We start from the raw sequence: 19,119 nt of genomic DNA on the forward strand, positions 1-19,119 counted from the left end.
TTTATAGCAAAAACTTCAAGCCTTCTCTTCGCTCATCTGGCTGGGTTGAGAATTACAATACAAGATGGCTCAAAGAAATGGTTTCTTATGAATGAAGAGGCTCAGAAATTTTTAGACTTAGAAATATAACTGTTTAATATTTTTCAGTATGAATAATTGCTTTTGTTTGGTAAACCTGAACAAGCTTATTTTTCTTTACTGCATTTCGCTTTGTCTTGGTTGGAGCAGTAATCCAGGCTTTTCTGGGGGGATGATATTAGTGGGGGTAGGCATCGGCTGCCTTTTGGCCTATTTTCTCTCTTTGGGAGGAGGGAAAGGGATGGGGAGTTCTTTTTTCTTGAAGCTGATTTGGAAATTTAGTCAACTCTGTTGCCTAGTTACCATATCTCAAGGTTTATTGTTTGGTTTTAATATACATTCTTCTGATTGTTACTTTAACCTTCCTTATAAATAGTTTAAAAATGGATCAAAGTTTTAACATGAAAGGGCTAAATCACCCTGTGAAAAGAAATGAGATTTTTGCCTATATTAAAAAACTTAAGGTACCAAATGTTTTTCTTCAAGAAACTCATGTACGTAAATGTGACAATTCACACTTTTTTAATCGATGGAGGGGGATCTCATTTCCATTCTTTGTTTCAGGCCAAAGCCAGAGAAGTTTCGATCCTTATAGACAATAAATTTCTTTTGTTCAACATAAAGTAATTTCTGATACTAATGGGCGTTTTGTTATATTATCAGGGAAGCTAGATAACAAATTAATGGTATTTGCCAATGTGTATGCTCTGAATATAGATGACCCAGGCTTCTTTGAGCATTATTTTTCATTTTTGCCAGATCCGAGTCTGTACTCATTGGTGATGGGAGGAGATTTTAATTGTTGTTTAGATCCAGCTTTAGATCGTTCATCTTCTAAACTAGTGATACCAAATAAATCAACTGTGTTTATTAAATCTTTTCTAATGAAATGTGGTATTGTTGATGTTTGGCTTTTTTTTCATCCAGTAGACAAGGAATATTTGTTTTTCTGTCATGTCTATCATACATATTCCAGGATTGATTACTTTTTTATTGATAGCCAAATGATTCCATTAGTTCGATCCTGTGACCTGTGCTCTTATCTTTAAATCTTCCTGGCCTCCTTCAAACAAACAGGTTTTGGCGTTTTTATCTAACTTTGTTGTCTAATAAAGATTTTTTAAAGTTTATGGAGAGATGAATTACTCTTTTTTGAAGAGAATACGTTAGAGGAGACTTCTAGTCTTATCAGATGGGATGCCTTTAAGGCAGTGGTCCCCAACCTCCAGGCCGCGGACCCATACATTGCCGCGAAGCATGCAGCGGTGGCTAGAACGCAGCACATCTTTAATAAAAAAGCTGAAATGAACAAGCTAATTAATTAGGTGCTGCCCGGCACGTAAATGTCAGCCCAGATTAGAGTCGATGCATTTAAGCTTCAACCTGGCACCAGACAAGGCTGTCCATTGAGTCCTTTGCTTTTTGATCTGGCTTTATAACCCTTAGCCATAGCCTTTCAAGAATCTAATGATATCACTGGTATTCTAAGGAGAGGCACTATCCACAAACTTTCGCTTTATGCTGATGATCTATTGCTCTTTATTTCTAATGTTGAGACTTCAACATTATCCCATGCACTTTCTTTACCCTCCTGTTTTAGCCAGTTCTCAGGTTATAAACTGAATTTACATAAGAGTGAACTTTTTCCTTTGAATAATTGGATATCAACTAATTCTTACCTTCCTTTTAAAATTGTAAGAAACCAATTTACTTAGGTATAACAATTACTGAAAACTATAAGTGTTATTTAAAAATTTTCTTACCCTATTGGATTATGTAAAAAGGACACTATCAAATTGGTCGCATCTTTTGTTATTATTGATTGGTCGAATTAATTCTATTAAAATGAATATTTTACCTAAATTTGTATATCTTTTTCAGGCAGTACCTGTTTTTAATCCCTAAATCTTTTTTTGATTCTCTTATATCATCCTATATATGGAAAAATAAGCATTCTAGACTAAAAATTAATCTTCAGAAAGCTAAAAAGACTGGAGGGCTAGCTTTACCAAACTGTAGGTTTTATTATTGGGCAGTTAATATACGTAATCTTACATTTTGGTCATATTACATTAATCGTGAGGATTGTCCAATGTGGGTTTCTTTAGAAGCTAACTCTGTTAATAAATTTTCTATTATTTCTCTTCTTGGATCCTCACTTCCTTTATCCCTGAGTAAGTTAACTGACAATTTGGTAGTTAAATATACTATGAGAATTTGGGTACAGTTCCAAAAATACTTTGGCTTATTGAGATTTTCTCTTTCAAGTCCCATTTTTCTAATTATTTTTTAAAATCTTCTATGATAGATGGGGCTTTTAAAGAATGGGATAGATTAGGTATTAAATGTTTCCAGGACTTGTTTGTGGAGGGAAATCTCCTTTTGTTTGAGCAACTGTCAGCTAAATATAGCTTACCCGAAACTCACTTTTTTGATACCTATAAATAAGACTTTTTACGGTCTCAAATATGTACAGTTCCTAAAAGTCCTGATAAGAATCTACTAGATGTAATTTTTAATTTGAAACCTTTTTATAATGGATCTATATCTAATATTTATAGTATGTTGCTGGGAAAGAGAAGTGTTCGTTTAGATAAAATTAAAAATCTTTGGGAAAAAGATTTATAGGCTTCAATTTCTGAGGAAACTTGGAATGAAATTTTTAAATTGGTTAACACTTCATCATTATGCGCTCACCACTCTCTCCTACAATTTAAAGTGGTCCATAGGGCCCACATGACCAAGGATAAGTTGTCTCGCTTTTATTTAGATATATCTCCTTATTGTGATAAATGTAATAATGGAGAAGCTTCACTCATTCATATGTTTTGAACATGCCCAATTCTTGAAAAATATTGGAAAGAATTATTTCAAACCTTCTCAGTACTTTTTAAAGTAAATTTTAAGCCTAATCCTTTGACTGCTTTATTTGGTATTATTGGAGGAAAGGATATTATTTTGGAGAAATCTGATTTGCATATTTTGGCTTTTATTTATCTTATGGCTAGGAGGGCGCTCTTGCTTAAATGGAAAGATGCGGTCCCGCCCACTCACGTTCAATGGCTGCGTGATGTGATGTCATGTTTAAATTTAGAGAAGATTCGGTGTTCAATTTCTGAATCTAATCAAGACTTTCAAACATTGTGGGGACCTTTTTTGAACTATTTTCAAAACCTCTGATTTGCCGTTAAAGCACAGATGATGGCTAATAATATACTTATTTTTCATTTTTCTTCTTTACTAATCAGCTTCGGTCTTGGTAGTGGGTTAGATTTTTTTCCATATAATAAATTTACTATATTTTGATATTATGAATTAATCAATTTGTATGAATATAGAGCAAGGAGTTTGTATGTGCTATTCAGTATATTGTATTTGATATTTCTTTTTTCTTGAACTCTGTATTCTATGTAGAAAATTAATATAAAAAATATTGAAAAGAAATTGAAATTGGCTTGGCAGGAGGGAGTGTGCAGTAAAGGTGTATTTGTACAGTGACACATCTATAATCTAATGATTATATAACTTCTTCAGAGTTCTAAGAAGGAAGTAGAAGAAGAGAGTTCGTCACTCCAAACACTGTCCAATGGAAAAACTGGCAGGTAAGGACAAAGTCAGACAACTTCAAAATATGAAGTCATTTCTCACTTTTTCTTGTTCTTTCAGATCTTTTCAAAACCATTTATGTTCAATTTAATCCATTGCAAATATGATTAGAATGAATATTGACTGTCAGAAGCAAACATCTTTATGCTATGAAACAAATTTAATGGTATTATCCAATTTTACAATGTTTCAGATAGTTAATTTAATAACTTGTATTTGGCATTTTGCTTTTGAAATGCCAACAGAAAGATGGCTCTTAAAACTATAACCACATTGGTCAATGAAGGAGCTTAACCCCCCCAAAATGCTCGTGACTACCTTTGACAGTTCCCAAAGCCAAGGTTAGAGCTTTGCCAACATTCAGAAACGTTCATAAGTTATTTAAATTACCACAAATTTCAAAATAGATCTTTTTTAAGCAAATTAATGAAAGCAATTTTAAATATGAAAGCTAAATGTAAAGTAGAAAAAATGCCCTTCCTTTTGCCTTCTAATTTTCTTCTTTATAATCCACACTGAAATCATTGACGACTCAGATCCTGAGACGGGCGTGACTTGCCATTTAAATCAAAGGCTGTTCCTTCCATTTCTAGGTTCTATGCAGGCACACAGGAAAAACATGGAAGGAACTGATGGGTTCAGCCTTTCACTGTACATGCTGATAAGCTGGTGACTGATTGCACTTTTCCAGTGCTCAGCATGATCTGGAATGTTGGAATTGCACATCGATAGCTCATACCAGTGTGTAAAATGCAGCAAATGTGAGCATTATTTCCATGCTCTTCCTGACATCAATTCACCCAACCAACCCATGAATCACTAAGGGATCTTGCACTATGCTGTTAAGACAACTATGGTTTGCATAGACATTGTTTTGATAAATAGACATCTTTTCACTGACTTTCATTGATTTCACTAGGTAATGGCCTCTAGCTGTGTGAGAGCAGTGAGGCATGGAAAATACAACAGTATAGCACAAAAACATGAGGCCAAATCAAACTACTGCGCATGATCCAGATCCCTTGTTGCTTTTCTTGCGTAACCTGAGATAGTTTAATCCCCAGGGCCTGATGGTATCTATCTCAATCTTATGCGGTAGACCCACCACCACCTTGATTTCATCATACTCAAGACTGCTATCATACCCCATAGTGATCTCCCTTGTCCTTCTACCTGATGAATTCCAGTATAGGAGTGCACTTGCCGACATTAACCTCACATTTACCAGGCTCACATTTTATTTATTTTTTGGTAACATCAAGCCTTGATCAATGAGAACAGGAACTTGGCTTTCAGAATTTTATATTCGAGTACCACCAAATAAACTGTTTTACTGAGCCTATATCCAGTGAATGTTGCTGCTTGCCCACTGATTTCTTACATCAACTTTCTTTTTACAGTCCTGCAGCCTCACATGAAGAAACTGATGATGCATTCTGGTGAATTTGCCATAGCAACAGATCTATAATATGGATCCATCACAGAATTGATTTAAGCTACATTCAGCATTTTTTAAATAAATTGTTTATTTGAAATTTTATAAATCTTATGCCTTAAGACAGTTTTTCCAAAAATACTTACCCTGTTGGTAACTTTTTTTAATGTAAAGGTCCTATAATAGAATGATTGGCAAATAAATTTAACCATGCATAGCTGGACAATCTTGAGAGATTTTAATTTATTCATTTAGATTTGAATTCTCAGTTACTTTGTCTACCAATAGATTTATGTTTACAGCTGGACTGACTTGGCACAGGTTGGTGACAACAGGAAAATAAATGCAGAGGAAGCTAATTAAAAATGGTACACAGTTCAAGAAAGAAAACGGATATAAACATTTTAAAATCAAGGTAATGAATTGAAATATTAAATCTGGAGATAAGACCAATAGCAAGCTAATGCATTTTCACCCCACGGTGTTAATTGATTGCTTCAGCTGTAATAAGTAATTAACTATTTTGAAAGGGAACTATATAGGAAGCTGCTTTCACTTACAATAGAAAATATCAAGTTTACTATAAGATTATAAAAGTGGTAAGTTATAGAAAATTATTCTACATGTTACAATTTCATTAGATAAAAATGTTTTGCTTAAGCAACAAAGCAGTAATGTTCTGTTATAGTAACAAAACCTTAATTCTTAATTCAAAGAAAGCATCTCAGAAACACACCCACATGCTTAGCTTATCCAACAATACATTTAACTGTATTGCCTTGGAAACAAAGAACTTAGAAAAGCATAAAGAAACTACTTTAAACATTTGAACAGTCTTAAGAGCTTTTAATCAATTGTTAATGAGTTAGCACAGCTACTAAGAAAATTTAAAACTATATTTCCACAGTCTTGAAATAAAACCTTTTTTTTCTTTTACCTTGCATGTATTAATGAAGTGCTTTTTTTTACCTGGTTAAACTTGCACATTGATTTGACATAAAGCTATATATTATAAACATTAATAAGAAATGGAAAATAAGAAATTAAATGTCACACAACACCTATTGGGTTGACTGTTAGTGGAATTTGTCATAGGTAGGTTTTCCGGGCCAACAGTATGAAAGATTTTACTGCAGCATTTAACAATAAAACAATGTTAGATACAGAAATAAAAAAATCTACAAGCATTAATTTTTTTGCATGTGTTTATCAATATGAGAATGTTTAGTAAAAAGATTCTAACACCTTAAAAACATTGTTTCTGTTTTTAAAAAAAACTGTACCAGATGTGACACTATTCCCCTTACGGTACTGGGCATGAACTAGAACTATATATTGAGTGGTGCTGGTTAACTTCAGCTATAGTAAGCATTCTAAAATTAAACTTCATATTTAATATAAAAAAATGGTTAACATGTTAGATTACATTTATTTTCTATTTGCATATTAGCAACACTGAAAATACTTGGGCAAGATGTATTAAAAAACAGTTATAATTAGACTATCTAGAAACTTATATTTGCTAATGGAAGTGTAAAGGTCCTGGTCCACAATAATAAAGCGGGAAATTACTGTACACAGAAAATGTAAGGGTTCCACTGCAAGACTATTAAAACGTGGTGGTATCTGCTTTGATTTCAGAAGTGAACTTTCATCTTTTTCTACTAACTTTCTTAGTGTGCATTTCCTTGCAGTGCATATATAATGTAGGTTTCGGGTGTGCAGTAAATTTAGTTCATTCACAGGGAAACAAAAGTTTCAGCTAAGACTAATAATAACTTTTCAAATGCTGCCCCTCCCTCTGCAATTTCATATGGAATGAAACCGTAAAACAAGTCCTCTTTCCTAAGAGGCTTATGAAGTCAAAAGATCTGTAATACAAGAATTAATGCAAACTGATCATTGTAGATGTTCAGTTTTGTAATTAGCACTTTCATATCTGCACTACACAGCAGCCTAGAGATTTGTCACGGCTGCTAGATTATCTGTTGAATGGCTCTGATGGTAAACGTTGGACTGTATTCCTCTTATGTGTAAGAATTCAGTCGCTCTTTTGATCGGGAGGCATGGATATCGTGGAGTTCCTGCTCTTCCTTCATTTTGAGATCTTGATATATTTGCATTTTGCATGCATCCTTCAAGTACGCCCAGTTTGCAGACAAAATCATGAGGAAATGGATCTGGAAGAGAAGGGTGAGGAGGATGGCTAGTAAGCATGTCAAGATGCATATAGCATGCTGCTAGTCTGATTACTCTGAGCTTGTTATTAAGACATAGTTATAATGAAGGGTAACATTAGTGATAGTGACATTCTGGATAATAAGACAACCTCAGTGTTATTTGGGATCACACAAAGACAGCTATGAACACATCTTTGATATGAAAGCTAATTTATGAAGAACTGTCAGAAAATAAGTCTTCCTAGAAAATTGTTCAAGTTTTCTGCTTCCTGAAAATGTTTGGAAAATCATGAGGTTTTGTTTTTTGCAGGTGCAATTTTCTCTGTATGTGTATGCAATATCATAAGCTATAATTGATACTTATCTCCTGAATAAATCCTAGATACTGCAGGCTACATTTTATTTGAAACATGGATACGAGTTTGAACATGAAATAAATTAGAGATGTAAAGAGCATGCAACATCTAGCCCGCACATCTGCAAATTATGGATAAAACAAATGTCCTAGGGAAGATGTATCCATATTTCTGTCAGTAACTGCAACCCTTGTAACAGCTTTCAAAAAAAATTGACCAGTAAGAACATGCTTTTATCTTTTGAAAGCTGCTTAAAATGATAACTGGTTGAAGAAAACAATTAATCAGACTGTTCAATTCTTAGAACTTGTGCTAAAATTGGGAGAATTATTCCACAGACTAAAGTAATCATATCTTTCAGTTATCAGTGTGCTTAATGACTACGATGTTATGTGTTTTTCCACTGGAAGGCCAGATTCAAAGGAGGTGATGTGGTCTTAGAGGTGAAAGGGAGTGGTACTAGGAGTCCCTAACCTCAACTGTGAATGGGGTCTCAATAAGTCAGGACATAGAGACATCATAATGTTTAACTGATAAATGCCACGTTACCCTTTATCATATGATGAACGAGTACTACTCCATGTTCAAGATCAGCTGTAAGTAGCTTTGCGGTGTGCAAAGACATAAGTGGCTCAGCATCACTACAAAAACCCTAAATGGCCACGTCCTTAAAGAGATGATGGCCATATCTCTGAAAGCAGACCCCAAACCCCTGAGAAGAGGAGGTGGCATGTGAAAATGTCACCAATTCATTCTCTCCTTTCATTATACATGGGTCAGACAAAAATCTTGGAACACCTTGTCCAATAACACAGTGGGAATACTTTCATGTGATTATCTGCAAAACCTCAAGAAATAATTTCACAGCCACTTTCTCAACGGCAATTAATCCTGGTGTCATTAGCAATGCAAGATTCCTTGGAAGAACAAAATAAATGAGAGAGCTGAGACCATCATTGACATTAATAAATATGACTTGCATCAGAAAATTGAACTTGGAGAAATTAAAAAGACTTAAATGAGGAACATACTGAAAAACCAAGCAACAGAGAACAGGGATGTACCAAAGTACTCCAGAGTAGATTTATGGACCTATTCTTTGGGAATCCCAAAAGTATATTCCATTTCCATAGTTAGAAATTAGACCAAATAATTTAAAGTTTCAGTATAATCAGAGAGTTGTCATCCGAATCACAATTGGCCAAATGGAGGATAATCCTAATAAATGAAATTCCCCAATTTCCAGCTTCACCATGGGACTTTGCAACCAAACTGGAAGCTCTTACCAGATTAATTAAATGTGTAAATGATTAGCTAATGAGAACAATTCTGGAATACTACTTTGAGTAAAATCTAGTGCATCTGCTAGCACTACCGGATTGAATTTGGGCTGGCCACTTGCAGAACGCATTAATCTGTATAAAGAAGTCTAGTTCACCTCTTTTGTAGCTAAGAACCTGACCAAGACTTAAACTCAGAGTACTGTTATTAGATCGTTGAACAAACACAGTGATAGGGAAAGGCTTGCTGTGTTTGGGCATATTAAAAAGGGGTGGGGGGGGAGTGCTGGTTATCAGAGGAAAAAGAATAAAATTAAATAGTTGACTGGCAATCAAAAGATGGTAATTCTTAACTGCCTCTAATTTACAGTAATATATATGAATATAAGCTAAAATGTTGACAACTAGAACATGATTACATTCAGATTTGCAATATATGCATGTTATACTTGATAGTAACATATAGGAAAGCATGTTAAACTATAGTTTCAAACAATATTTAGAGGGTTATCTTCCAATAAAACACTTGTCCTATAAAGAGAAAAGCTACTGTATACAAATGTCATACATAACTACTTAAAAATATGCTAAAATATCCTTTGGAAATAGCTTTGTTCCTCAACTAAATTTAAAATCTAGAGTACTAAAAGCTTCAATAAAAATGATGGATGCAAGAGAGACAATCTGTAGTTGCCTCTTGATGGCAAATGATTATGCAGCAGAGTTATAAAGATGTATAAAAAATTTACTCGTCAGTTTTTTCCACCTTTCCCATTGAAGGAGAAAGTGGACTGGCGAGATCAAACAGGAATGAGAAATAATAAAAGAAACACCGTACAATCCCTAAATGCATGTGGCTGAAGAATGATGAAAATCACAAAAAGGCAGCGATTTTGTAAAGAAAGCATGTTTATTTTGAGTATATGAAGAAAAAAATGACTGAAAGTCAATAAAGTGTCTATACATACAATTTCAAAATACTGTATTAAGAAAATTAAATAATGCTGAAAAGTGGGAATTTTTGTAACAAAAGGTAACTAAAACAAGTGTAAAGCATGCAGTTTAGAGGTTAACAAATATTATAATGGCACATTTGAAGATTTAAAAAAGATGTCTGGCAAAGGTAAGTGTTAAACTTAATTACACGATACAATTAACTATCTCTTGGCTGCCAACACTGTAATTGCAGGGGAAATTTCTATTAGTATTTAATGTAGTCATTCTTAATGTTTTATTAAGCTTCAAATTGGTGTATTCCCAGCATCACAATGAAGAACCCTACTTGTAGGAAGAAGAGGTGGGGGATGAGGATGGAGGAGACAGAGCCTACATTCCAAGCAGTTTTTTTTAAAAACAAGCAATCTATTTCTCACTTTGTGTTCCAACAACTGAAACGTCTTCGCCTTGTGTAAAATGTATGATCTAGCTATTTGAAGAATCTATTTCCCAGACTGTTTCATTTGTATTTGACTAATCATTCGCTGTTGTTCAATTATTTACTGGATAAAAAGAACTTGTTGCACTTTATCTTGAGTGTATTTTTTAAAACTGTTCTGTTGCAACATAAAGATCCTCTTTTTTTTTGAGATGGAACTATATCGTTTTATGATTTTTTAAATTATATATGCCCCCCAAAATGAAGGCTTTTACATGCACAACTTAAAATTTCTGTGGATTTAAAGTTTCATCCAATGCAAAATAAACTATTGAAACTGATAAAATCAAGTGATGGAATACTCAGCATGTCAGCCAACATCTTGCATCATGACTAGGAAAAGTTAGAGATCAGATACATTTTAAAACAGAGAGTCATGTCAGAAGGCATGGGTTTGTATGATACATCTGATAGATTTTTATGATAGCGTTAAATATGGTACTAGAAGTATTAGCGAATAACAGATCTGGAGGAAATGCATGTAAGTGAAGCTGAAAAATCATATGAAGTTACCATGAAAATAAAAATAAACATGGCTAGAATTGCTGACCATCTGAAAATTTTTAAACATTGCTAGACAGGTGAAGTGGTGCTGTTCCTCAAGAGTTCAATGGGACAGTCTAAGAGGCCAAAGACAAAAACGTTAGAGTGATATGGAGAAAATATGAAGAGGAAAAGTGTAAATCTGTCTCAAACCGAAATTTATAATTTTAAGGTCAAAAGTGACAATTAAAATTACTGCATTTCTGCATTAAAGATACACATTGCATCGGAAGGACAGGCAGGTAGGCAGAGGGGGCAGGGTGGCTGTTGGTAAAAATTGAAATCAAATCCTTAGCAGTGACAAAAGATCAGAAGATGTAGAATCCTTGAGGGCAAAGTTAAGAAACCGCAGGGGTAAAAAGACTGATAGGAGGTATGTACCCTAGCTTAGGATGTGGGCAACAAATTTCAACAGAAAATAGAAAATACATGTCAAAAGGACAATGTTACCATTGTCATTGGGGATATCAATATGGAGGTAGATTGGAAAAATCAGATTAGTGCTGGATCCCAAGACTGAATTTGTAGAATGCCTAAGAGATGGTTTATTAAGAGCAGCTTGTGGTTGAGCCCACAAGGGGAAAGGATATTCTGGATTTGATTAGGGAGCTTAAGGTAAAGGAACATTTATGATGCAATGATCACAATGTGATAAGACTTCTCCCTGCAAATTGACAGGGAGAAGCTAAAGTCAAATATATCAGTTTCACGGTGGAGTAAAGGGAATTTTAGAGGCAGGAGAGAGGAGCTGTACAAAATTGATTGGAAGGGGACACTCGTAGGGATGATGGCAGAACAGCCAACGCTGGAATTTCTGGAAGTAGTTCAGAGGGTGCAGGATAGAGTCATCTTAAAGAGTTAGTATTTTAAAGGCAGGATGACACAACCGTGGCTGACAAGGGAAGTCAAAGCCAAAATAAAAGCAAAAGAGAGGGCATATAATAGAGCAAAAATTAGTGGGAAGTTAGAGGATGGGAAAGTTTTAAAAACCAACAAAGCAACTAAAAAGCCATAAGGAGGGAAAAGATGAAATATGAAGGTAAACTAGCCAATGACATCAAAGAGGATGTCAAAAGTTTTTTTTCCAGTTATATAAAGGGTAAAAAAGAGATGACAGTAGATATTGGTTGACTGGAAAATGACGCTGGAGAGGTAGTTATGGGGAACAAGGTAATTGCAGATGAAAAAAGTAAGTATTTTGATAGGTGGAGGATGGCAGGTATTGTTGAGGAAGCAGGGAGGCTGTAGAAGGACTTGGACAGATTATGAGACTGGGCAAAGAAGTGGCAGATGGAATACAGTGCCAGACAGTGTATTGTCATGCACTTTGGTTGAAGGAACAAAAGCATAAACTATTTTCTAAATGGGCAAAACATGCAAAAATCTGAGGTGAAAAGGGAATCCTCGTGCAGAACATCCTGAAGGTTAACTTGCTGGCTGAATCAGTGGTGAGTAAGGTAGATGCAATGTTTGCATTCATTTCGAGAAGACTTGAATATAAAAGCAAGGATGTAATGTTAAAGCTTTATAAGGCACTAATGAGGCCTGACTTGGAATATTTTGAGCAGTTTTGTGTACTTTATCAAAGAAAGGATGTGCTGACATTGGAGAGGGTTCAGAGGAGGTTCATGACAATGATGCTGGGATTGAAAAGGTTATCATACAAGGAGCACTTGATGTCTCTGGGCCTGTACTTGCTGGAATTTAGAAGAATTGTGGGGGGGGGGGGGTTCTCATTGAAACCTATAGAATATTGAAAGGTTAGGGTTTAGGGTTCAGTGGATGTGTAGAAATTGTTTCCTATGGTGGGGGAGTCTAGACCAGAGAGCATAGCCTCAGAATAGAGGGATGCCCATTTAAAATTGAGATGATGAGGAATGTCTTTAGCCAGAGGGTGGTGAATCTGTGGCATTCATTGCCACAGGTGGCTGTGAAAGCCGGATCATTGCGTGTATTCAAGGCGGAGGTTGATAGATTAAAGGTTAAAGGAGAAGTCAGGAGAATGAGGTTGAGAGGGATAATCAGCCATGATGAAATGGCAGAGCAGACTCGATGGGCCGACTGGCCTTATTCTGCTCATATCTCTTATGGTCTTCATTATCATTTTCAAGTTGATTTGTGTTCTTGATGTCAAATATGGTGTTAAAATGTAATGGGAAGTTTTATATTATCAGTCATTTGAAATTCCAGAGCAGGCAAACCCCTGTAATATTAGTGGAGCAGTGGAAAAGACTAATTGCTGGAATCAGACAAAACTCACTAAAAGTACTTGTAGCACGAGACAAGGTAGATCTGTCCGAGTCTGGTGACAGGAGTTAGATTAAGATTCTAAAAGGGCCTTTACAGAAAATAATTTGTTGCAATAATGACTTTTCTACACAGGATTTAAATTCTGGAATATGTTTTTGATTTTATTAACAAAGATCATGAAGGCTCTTTGTAACAAGATTTCTATTTTGACTATATCTGAAAAACTATTGTATTGATAAGTAATTAATCACTGAGGAACTGAGAGAGGAATACATCTACAACAGATTTTCAAGCCAATGAATAGTTTGGAATCAGGCCATAATGTATAACCCTTCTCTCTCTGTTGAGTGGCACTGGTTGTTTAAAGACCAGCTGCCAATTCTGCAAAGCAAATTGCTGTGGATGTTCTCAGATGCTACTTAACTTGCTGAGTATATTCCAGGATTTTCTGGTTTTATCTAATAATAAAAAGCACAGTCTTATTTTTTTTTTGTCTAGCCCAAATTAAATTTATGAAAACTTATAAAAGATAGACATTTGAATGTGAGGTTTAAAGCCACTCTCTCATAGTCTGATATTCAGTGTTTCTAAACTCAAAGTATAGTAGTGATCTCATCTGTTCTGATGTACTCCTTTATGATGTGACCTAATCTGCATTCATATGTAACTGCACAGAACTATTAACTGCCATTGAATTTTATTTTTAACCTTTTTAAAAATTATGGTTATTTGGCAGGAAATTTACCTGGTATTGGCAAATTGCCTGTAGAAAGCCAGTTACTTATCAGAGAAGACAATTGTTGGCTTCTAGGTGGATCTTGAAACAATAAATTTTGGAGCAATCAGGATGCTATTTGCACTGCTTTCCTTCCAAAGCTATTTCTTCAGCCATTGGTGACTTTATCTGCATTTATCCCCATATTAGAAAAGAAAAATAGCCAGATCATACATTTTCATGGTGGTCATTTAGTTCAAATAAAAAAAAGAGTGCTTTAAGTGAGTTGATACTAAATGAAGCTTTCTTATGCTATTTACAAATTTTCATTTGCAAAATGCAGATTAATAAATTCTGTTTTAGTCCATGGTGTCAGTGGTAGTTCAAGCTACTCAGTGTGGCTCGTAGAGCTCGGTATACTGCTTCTATAGCAACTTAGAATTTTGTGCAGCAGTCTTCTCGACTCTTAAACTTCAAAACAGCAAAGTTATATGTGGTAGCCATCATGTAGATGAGCTGGTAGAAGGAAACAAAACAAATGATAAGACAGTGCTCACCAATACCACCACCCTAGGCACAACACTACAAATCCACATGACCTCCTTGCAATACCATTTGGTAACAATAAAATTCATCCACACTGACAAAAGTTACCACGAGCAAATTAGCCCTTTCAATTAATATGATCTTTAAAAAGAATTTTAGAAAGAACGGAACAAACAGAACTTTTACTCTAAAGTAGGTACAAATGCCATTCGTTAATGGGCACAAACACTATATATACTAAACATCACAGTAAGATACTGAAAAGAGGAATTCCACAATAAATGATTCTCAGTGTGTACTTTCTGATTAGCTGGATTGAAAACAGAAATACTATATTAATTACAACTCCAGAACAATATTGAAGGTATCTAAATTAAACCTCGTTCTCCAACAAGGACCACTGTTGAATTTCTGCCGAAATAGGTCAGAGGCAAGTGCTTAGAGTAGTCCCTTTTCACATGAGTCAAAGCTCCCTCAAAGAATTAAAGGGAACTGAGAGTGGCCAGGTTGATCAGTTCAAAACAATATGGGAAAGAAAAAAGCAAGCAAAATGGCAAACACAAATGTGAAGAATGCAGAAACCTTAACAAGTTTACCAAACCCCACCTTACCCTCTTCCTATTTGTAATAAGAGTGAAAATATTACACCTATTTTGTGAGTTTTCCTCCATGCTATAGTGGCCAATTATCCATATCACTTTGTTCACTGAATGAATACTGAGAGCTCCTGCGTGAACCCACTGCTTATACTTTACTGTGTCACCATAAATTATCACTTGGAAATGAAATTTTACAATTATGTAGCATCTTCATTATGTTTAAAAGTAACAGACTAATGTATAGCACACAGAAAATGTAGATACAACTCAATAGTTTTTTTTTGTAATTAAATAACCTACAAATGTAAAAATTGTTCCTAGTGTGGTCTGCCTTTAATATTACAGAAAAAATAACTTGATTTCTGTCATTTTTCTTTGCCATCTCATTTCTTTACAAGGTATTTCAATTATATCATTGATTCATGACAAGTGATTTTAATCTCTGATATGAGAAGGTTATCAGTCCTGTAAACAGCCTTATAATTTTAATTTCTTGCATCCCATTCCTAAGCAAAGCCTCTTATTTCTCACAGATAGTTCTCATCAAGATCTATCCATCCCTGACTGACTCTCATCCCAGTGCTAATTCTACTCTCATCTCCCCGCTTCCTAGATGGAGCAAACACTGAGCAACATTGGAGAGATAGTCTAAATAACATTATGTTATTAAATCTGAGAAATTCTTATCTCAAGGAGGTAGAAAGGATGAGAGGGAGGCTAAGTGAATAAGATTAAGAGACTATGTGATTATACGAGGATGAATTTACTAAAGCTTCTCCCACTTTTGGGGAATACCCTGTGCTATGTGAATCTCTAGTCCGATAAATGAAGACTAAATGTGAGAGCGCTTGAGAAAGGCTGAAAAGAAGCTAATTTGTTTGAAGTCCTTTTACCATTTCGACTGAAGGTACGGTATTTGAATTTTCTACAGTTGCACACCTGAGCTCTCAAGATAACCACATGCTCTAACTGAGGGAAATTTTTGTAGTTTCCCTCTACTTCGAGAGCTGGCTCTAAAATCTGTTAGGACAATATAAAACTATTTTCAAATTCTATTACCCTCCAACAAAAACACACTGCTTGTTCCTTTTTCTGTTGGCATCACTCAAAATATTCTGCAAAAGTCATCAACAATGCGTAGCTTTCCTAATAAATGACAAGGCAATCCTATACTGCAAGGGCAGACCTGCCGAGTGACCACTGCATCAAATATTTACAGATTATAATGGCCAAACTTAGGGGAAAAAAGTAATCTGCAGGGTTCCCTGGCTTGGAGAAGGGTTCAGCAGTCCTCAAAAACAGGAAATAACTGGTAGGAGTGCTTGGTCTAGTTCGTTTGAACTTCACTCACCAGTGCAATGACAGTCGCACCAGCTCCAGCACAAGCTACGATGAACAGATGATAGGACAAATCAAACTGGAAAGAACAGAAATAGGGTTAACCACAGTTTTCGCAAAAGAAACACAAACATCTTTGGTGATTAGAAGTAAATGCAGTGTTTCAATTGATTGGCAACTTGCTTACATAATATCTCACCTCCACGGAAATGTGCAGAAGTGGTTTCCTTACCTCAGATGTGCTGCAGATAGTGGTCAAGTTTGAGCCACAAGCTTTGCCAGGGTAAGCATTCCAGGGTATAATACCTGAACAAGGCAACCAAAGAAGAATCAAGTTTTAATTCTTAATTTTCATTCCTGTCTTAAAACTAAGGTAGTCATAGCCGAAGGGTGGTAGTGGGGATGAGCTTCCACTGCTAAACAAATGCTCTTCATGGCGTGTGTCTCAAACAGCCTCTGACAACCAAGTCGAACTCCTGGCCTTCACGTGTGGCATAGTTCTTATGCCCGGCAGAGCTGTTCTCACTGACAGGAGAAGGGGCAAAAGTGGGCCACTGGCACCTTAAAACCAGTTGCTCCGGGCAGATGGGGCTCGTTAACCACAGATGGTAGCTCATCTAGGAGAGGGAAAACTCCGATTTCAAACCTCCGCCGCCTTGCGGTTGTACCCGCTCACGGGAAAGGCTTTGGGAGTAAACCTCGAGGAAAAATATGCCTTCTTCACTATCCTATCTACTTGTGTTGCCATTTTCAGGGAACTAAGGACTTAAACCTAAGGCTTCTCTGCTGATCAGTATTCCTTAGCAACTGACCATTTATTGTATATGTCACACTGTTTTCATCAAATTTTATAATTACCTCCTCAGACAACTCAATTCAAATTAGTGAGGTAGAATTTCCCTCACATCAAACTATGCTGACTCTTCCTGATCAGGCATTGACTTTCCAACTGTGCATATATGCTAAATTTTGAACTTCCTCCAACAATTTCTAAATACTGGTGAAGGGCTCACTTGGCTGGAGTTACCTGTTGACCTTGAAGGAACATTCGCTATCCTCCAGTCTTCTGGTATCTTGCATATACCAATGAAGGTGCAAAAAGTCTCTGGCAAGACCTAGCAATTTCCTACCTTGCTTCCCATAGCAACCTGTAATAGATCTCATCTGGCTTTGGGGGCCTATCAGTCCTTAAGCATCCCATAACATGTACTTTCACATGTACTGAGGTGCAGTAAAAAACTTGTCTTGTGTTCCATTCACACAGATCAATTCATTACAACAGTGCATTGTGGTAGTAGAAGGTAAAACAAAAATAGAATGCAGAATAAAGTGTAACAGCTACAGAGAAAGTGCAGTGCAGGTAGACCATAAGGTACAAGATCTTAACAAGTAGACTGTGAAGATAAGAGACTATCTGAGCACACTAGGGAACCATTCAGTAGTCAAAAATAGTAATAGCAGAATAGAACTTGTCTTCGAGCTTGCCGTGGTGCATCCAGATAGGATGCTTTCTATGGTGCTTCACTAGAAATTGGTGAGGGTCAAAGAGGACATGCCAAATTTCCTTATCCTCCTGAAGAAGTAGAGCTTCCTTGGCCATGGTATTAGTGTGGTTGGATAAGCTACTGGTGATGTTCACTCTAGGGATCCTCTCAACTATCTTGATTTCCAGTAAAGGTCAGAGTCACCTCATTTGAATGCTGCAGTTTTAGACCTCAGTAGGGAGTGGATCTCCTGTTTCATCCATGGCTTCCAGCTTGGGAAAAACTGGATTATCCTCCTTGCTACACAGTCTACAACAACTTGCTGATTTAAGCTGAGAGCTGAGAAATTTAATAGGGACTACCTTTATATACCTTTATATGATCTGGCATCTTTCTGCATACCTGCACTGTGCTTTCCCTGTAACTGTAACACTATTCTGCACCCTGTGAAAAGGAAAAAAATAGTCAAGACCAAAATTGGGCCCTTGAAGACAGAAATGGGTGAATTTATTATGGGGAACAAGGAAATGGCAGACGAGTTGAACAGGTACTTTGGATCTGTCTTCACTAGGGAAGACACAAACAATCTCTCAGATGTAACAGTGGCCGAAAGACCTAGGGTAATGGATATATTGAAGGCAATTTATATTAGGCAGGAAATGGTGTTGGATAGGCTGTTGGGTCTGAAGGCTGATAAGTCCCCGGGACCTGATGGTCTGCATCCCAGGGTACTTAAGGAGGTGGCTTTAGAAATCGTGAACGCATTGGTAATCATTTTCCAATGCTCTATAGATTCAGAATCAGTTCCTGTGGATTGGAGGGTGGCTAATGTTGTCCCTCTCTTCAAGAAGGGAGGAAGAGAGAAAACAGGGAATTATAGACTGGTTAGCCTGATGTCAGTGGTGGGAAAGATGCTGGAGTCAATTATAAAAGATGAAATTACGACACATCTGAATAGTAGTAAAAGGATTGGACCGAGTCAGCATGGATTTACGAAGGGGAAATCGTGCTTGACTAATCTTCTGGAATTTTTTGAGGATGTAACTATGAAAATGGACAAGGGAGAGCCAGTGGATGTAGTGTACCTGGACTTTCAGAAAGCCTTTGATAAAGTCCCACATAGGAGATTAGTGGGCAAAATTAGGGCACATGGTATTGGGGGCAGAGTACTGACATGGATTGAAAATTGGCTGGCTGACAGAAAACAAAGAGTAGGGATTAACGGGTCCCTTTCGGAATGGCAGGCGGTGACCAGTGGGGTACTGCAGGGTTCA

The 19,119-nt window shown here is 36.2% G+C and overlaps 2 protein-coding genes across 11 annotated transcripts in view; one reads left to right on the forward strand and one right to left on the reverse strand.

Annotated features, from left to right (window-relative positions):
• The window catches only part of ofd1 (OFD1 centriole and centriolar satellite protein), a 107,301-nt gene extending 100,888 nt beyond the window's left edge, over window positions 1–6,413 (forward strand). For all 7 annotated transcript variants that reach the window (XM_063051021.1, XM_063051019.1, XM_063051023.1 and 4 more), the window contains 2 exons: window positions 3,613–3,680; window positions 5,085–6,413. In XM_063051021.1, coding sequence (XP_062907091.1) covers window positions 3,613–3,680; window positions 5,085–5,127 — 111 coding nt within the window. In that variant the 3' untranslated portion in view covers window positions 5,128–6,413. The remainder of the gene's footprint in view (window positions 1–3,612; window positions 3,681–5,084) is intronic.
• Window positions 6,414–6,569: 156 nt separating this feature from the next.
• Window positions 6,570–19,119, reverse strand: part of gpm6bb (glycoprotein M6Bb) — a 199,243-nt gene continuing 186,693 nt past the window's right edge. For 3 of the 4 annotated variants that reach the window (XM_063051025.1, XM_063051026.1, XM_063051024.1), the window contains 3 exons: window positions 16,594–16,667; window positions 16,375–16,440; window positions 6,570–7,299 (listed from right to left, as the gene is read on the reverse strand). In XM_063051025.1, coding sequence (XP_062907095.1) covers window positions 7,147–7,299; window positions 16,375–16,440; window positions 16,594–16,667 — 293 coding nt within the window. In that variant the 3' untranslated portion in view covers window positions 6,570–7,146. Of the gene's footprint in view, window positions 7,300–9,808; window positions 14,395–16,374; window positions 16,441–16,593; window positions 16,668–19,119 lie in introns of those variants that run through there. The other variant, XM_063051028.1, reaches the window with a different exon arrangement.

The sequence above is a fragment of the Mobula hypostoma genome, chromosome 6 (genome assembly GCF_963921235.1).
Source record: "Mobula hypostoma chromosome 6, sMobHyp1.1, whole genome shotgun sequence".
NCBI lineage: Eukaryota > Metazoa > Chordata > Chondrichthyes > Myliobatiformes > Myliobatidae > Mobula > Mobula hypostoma.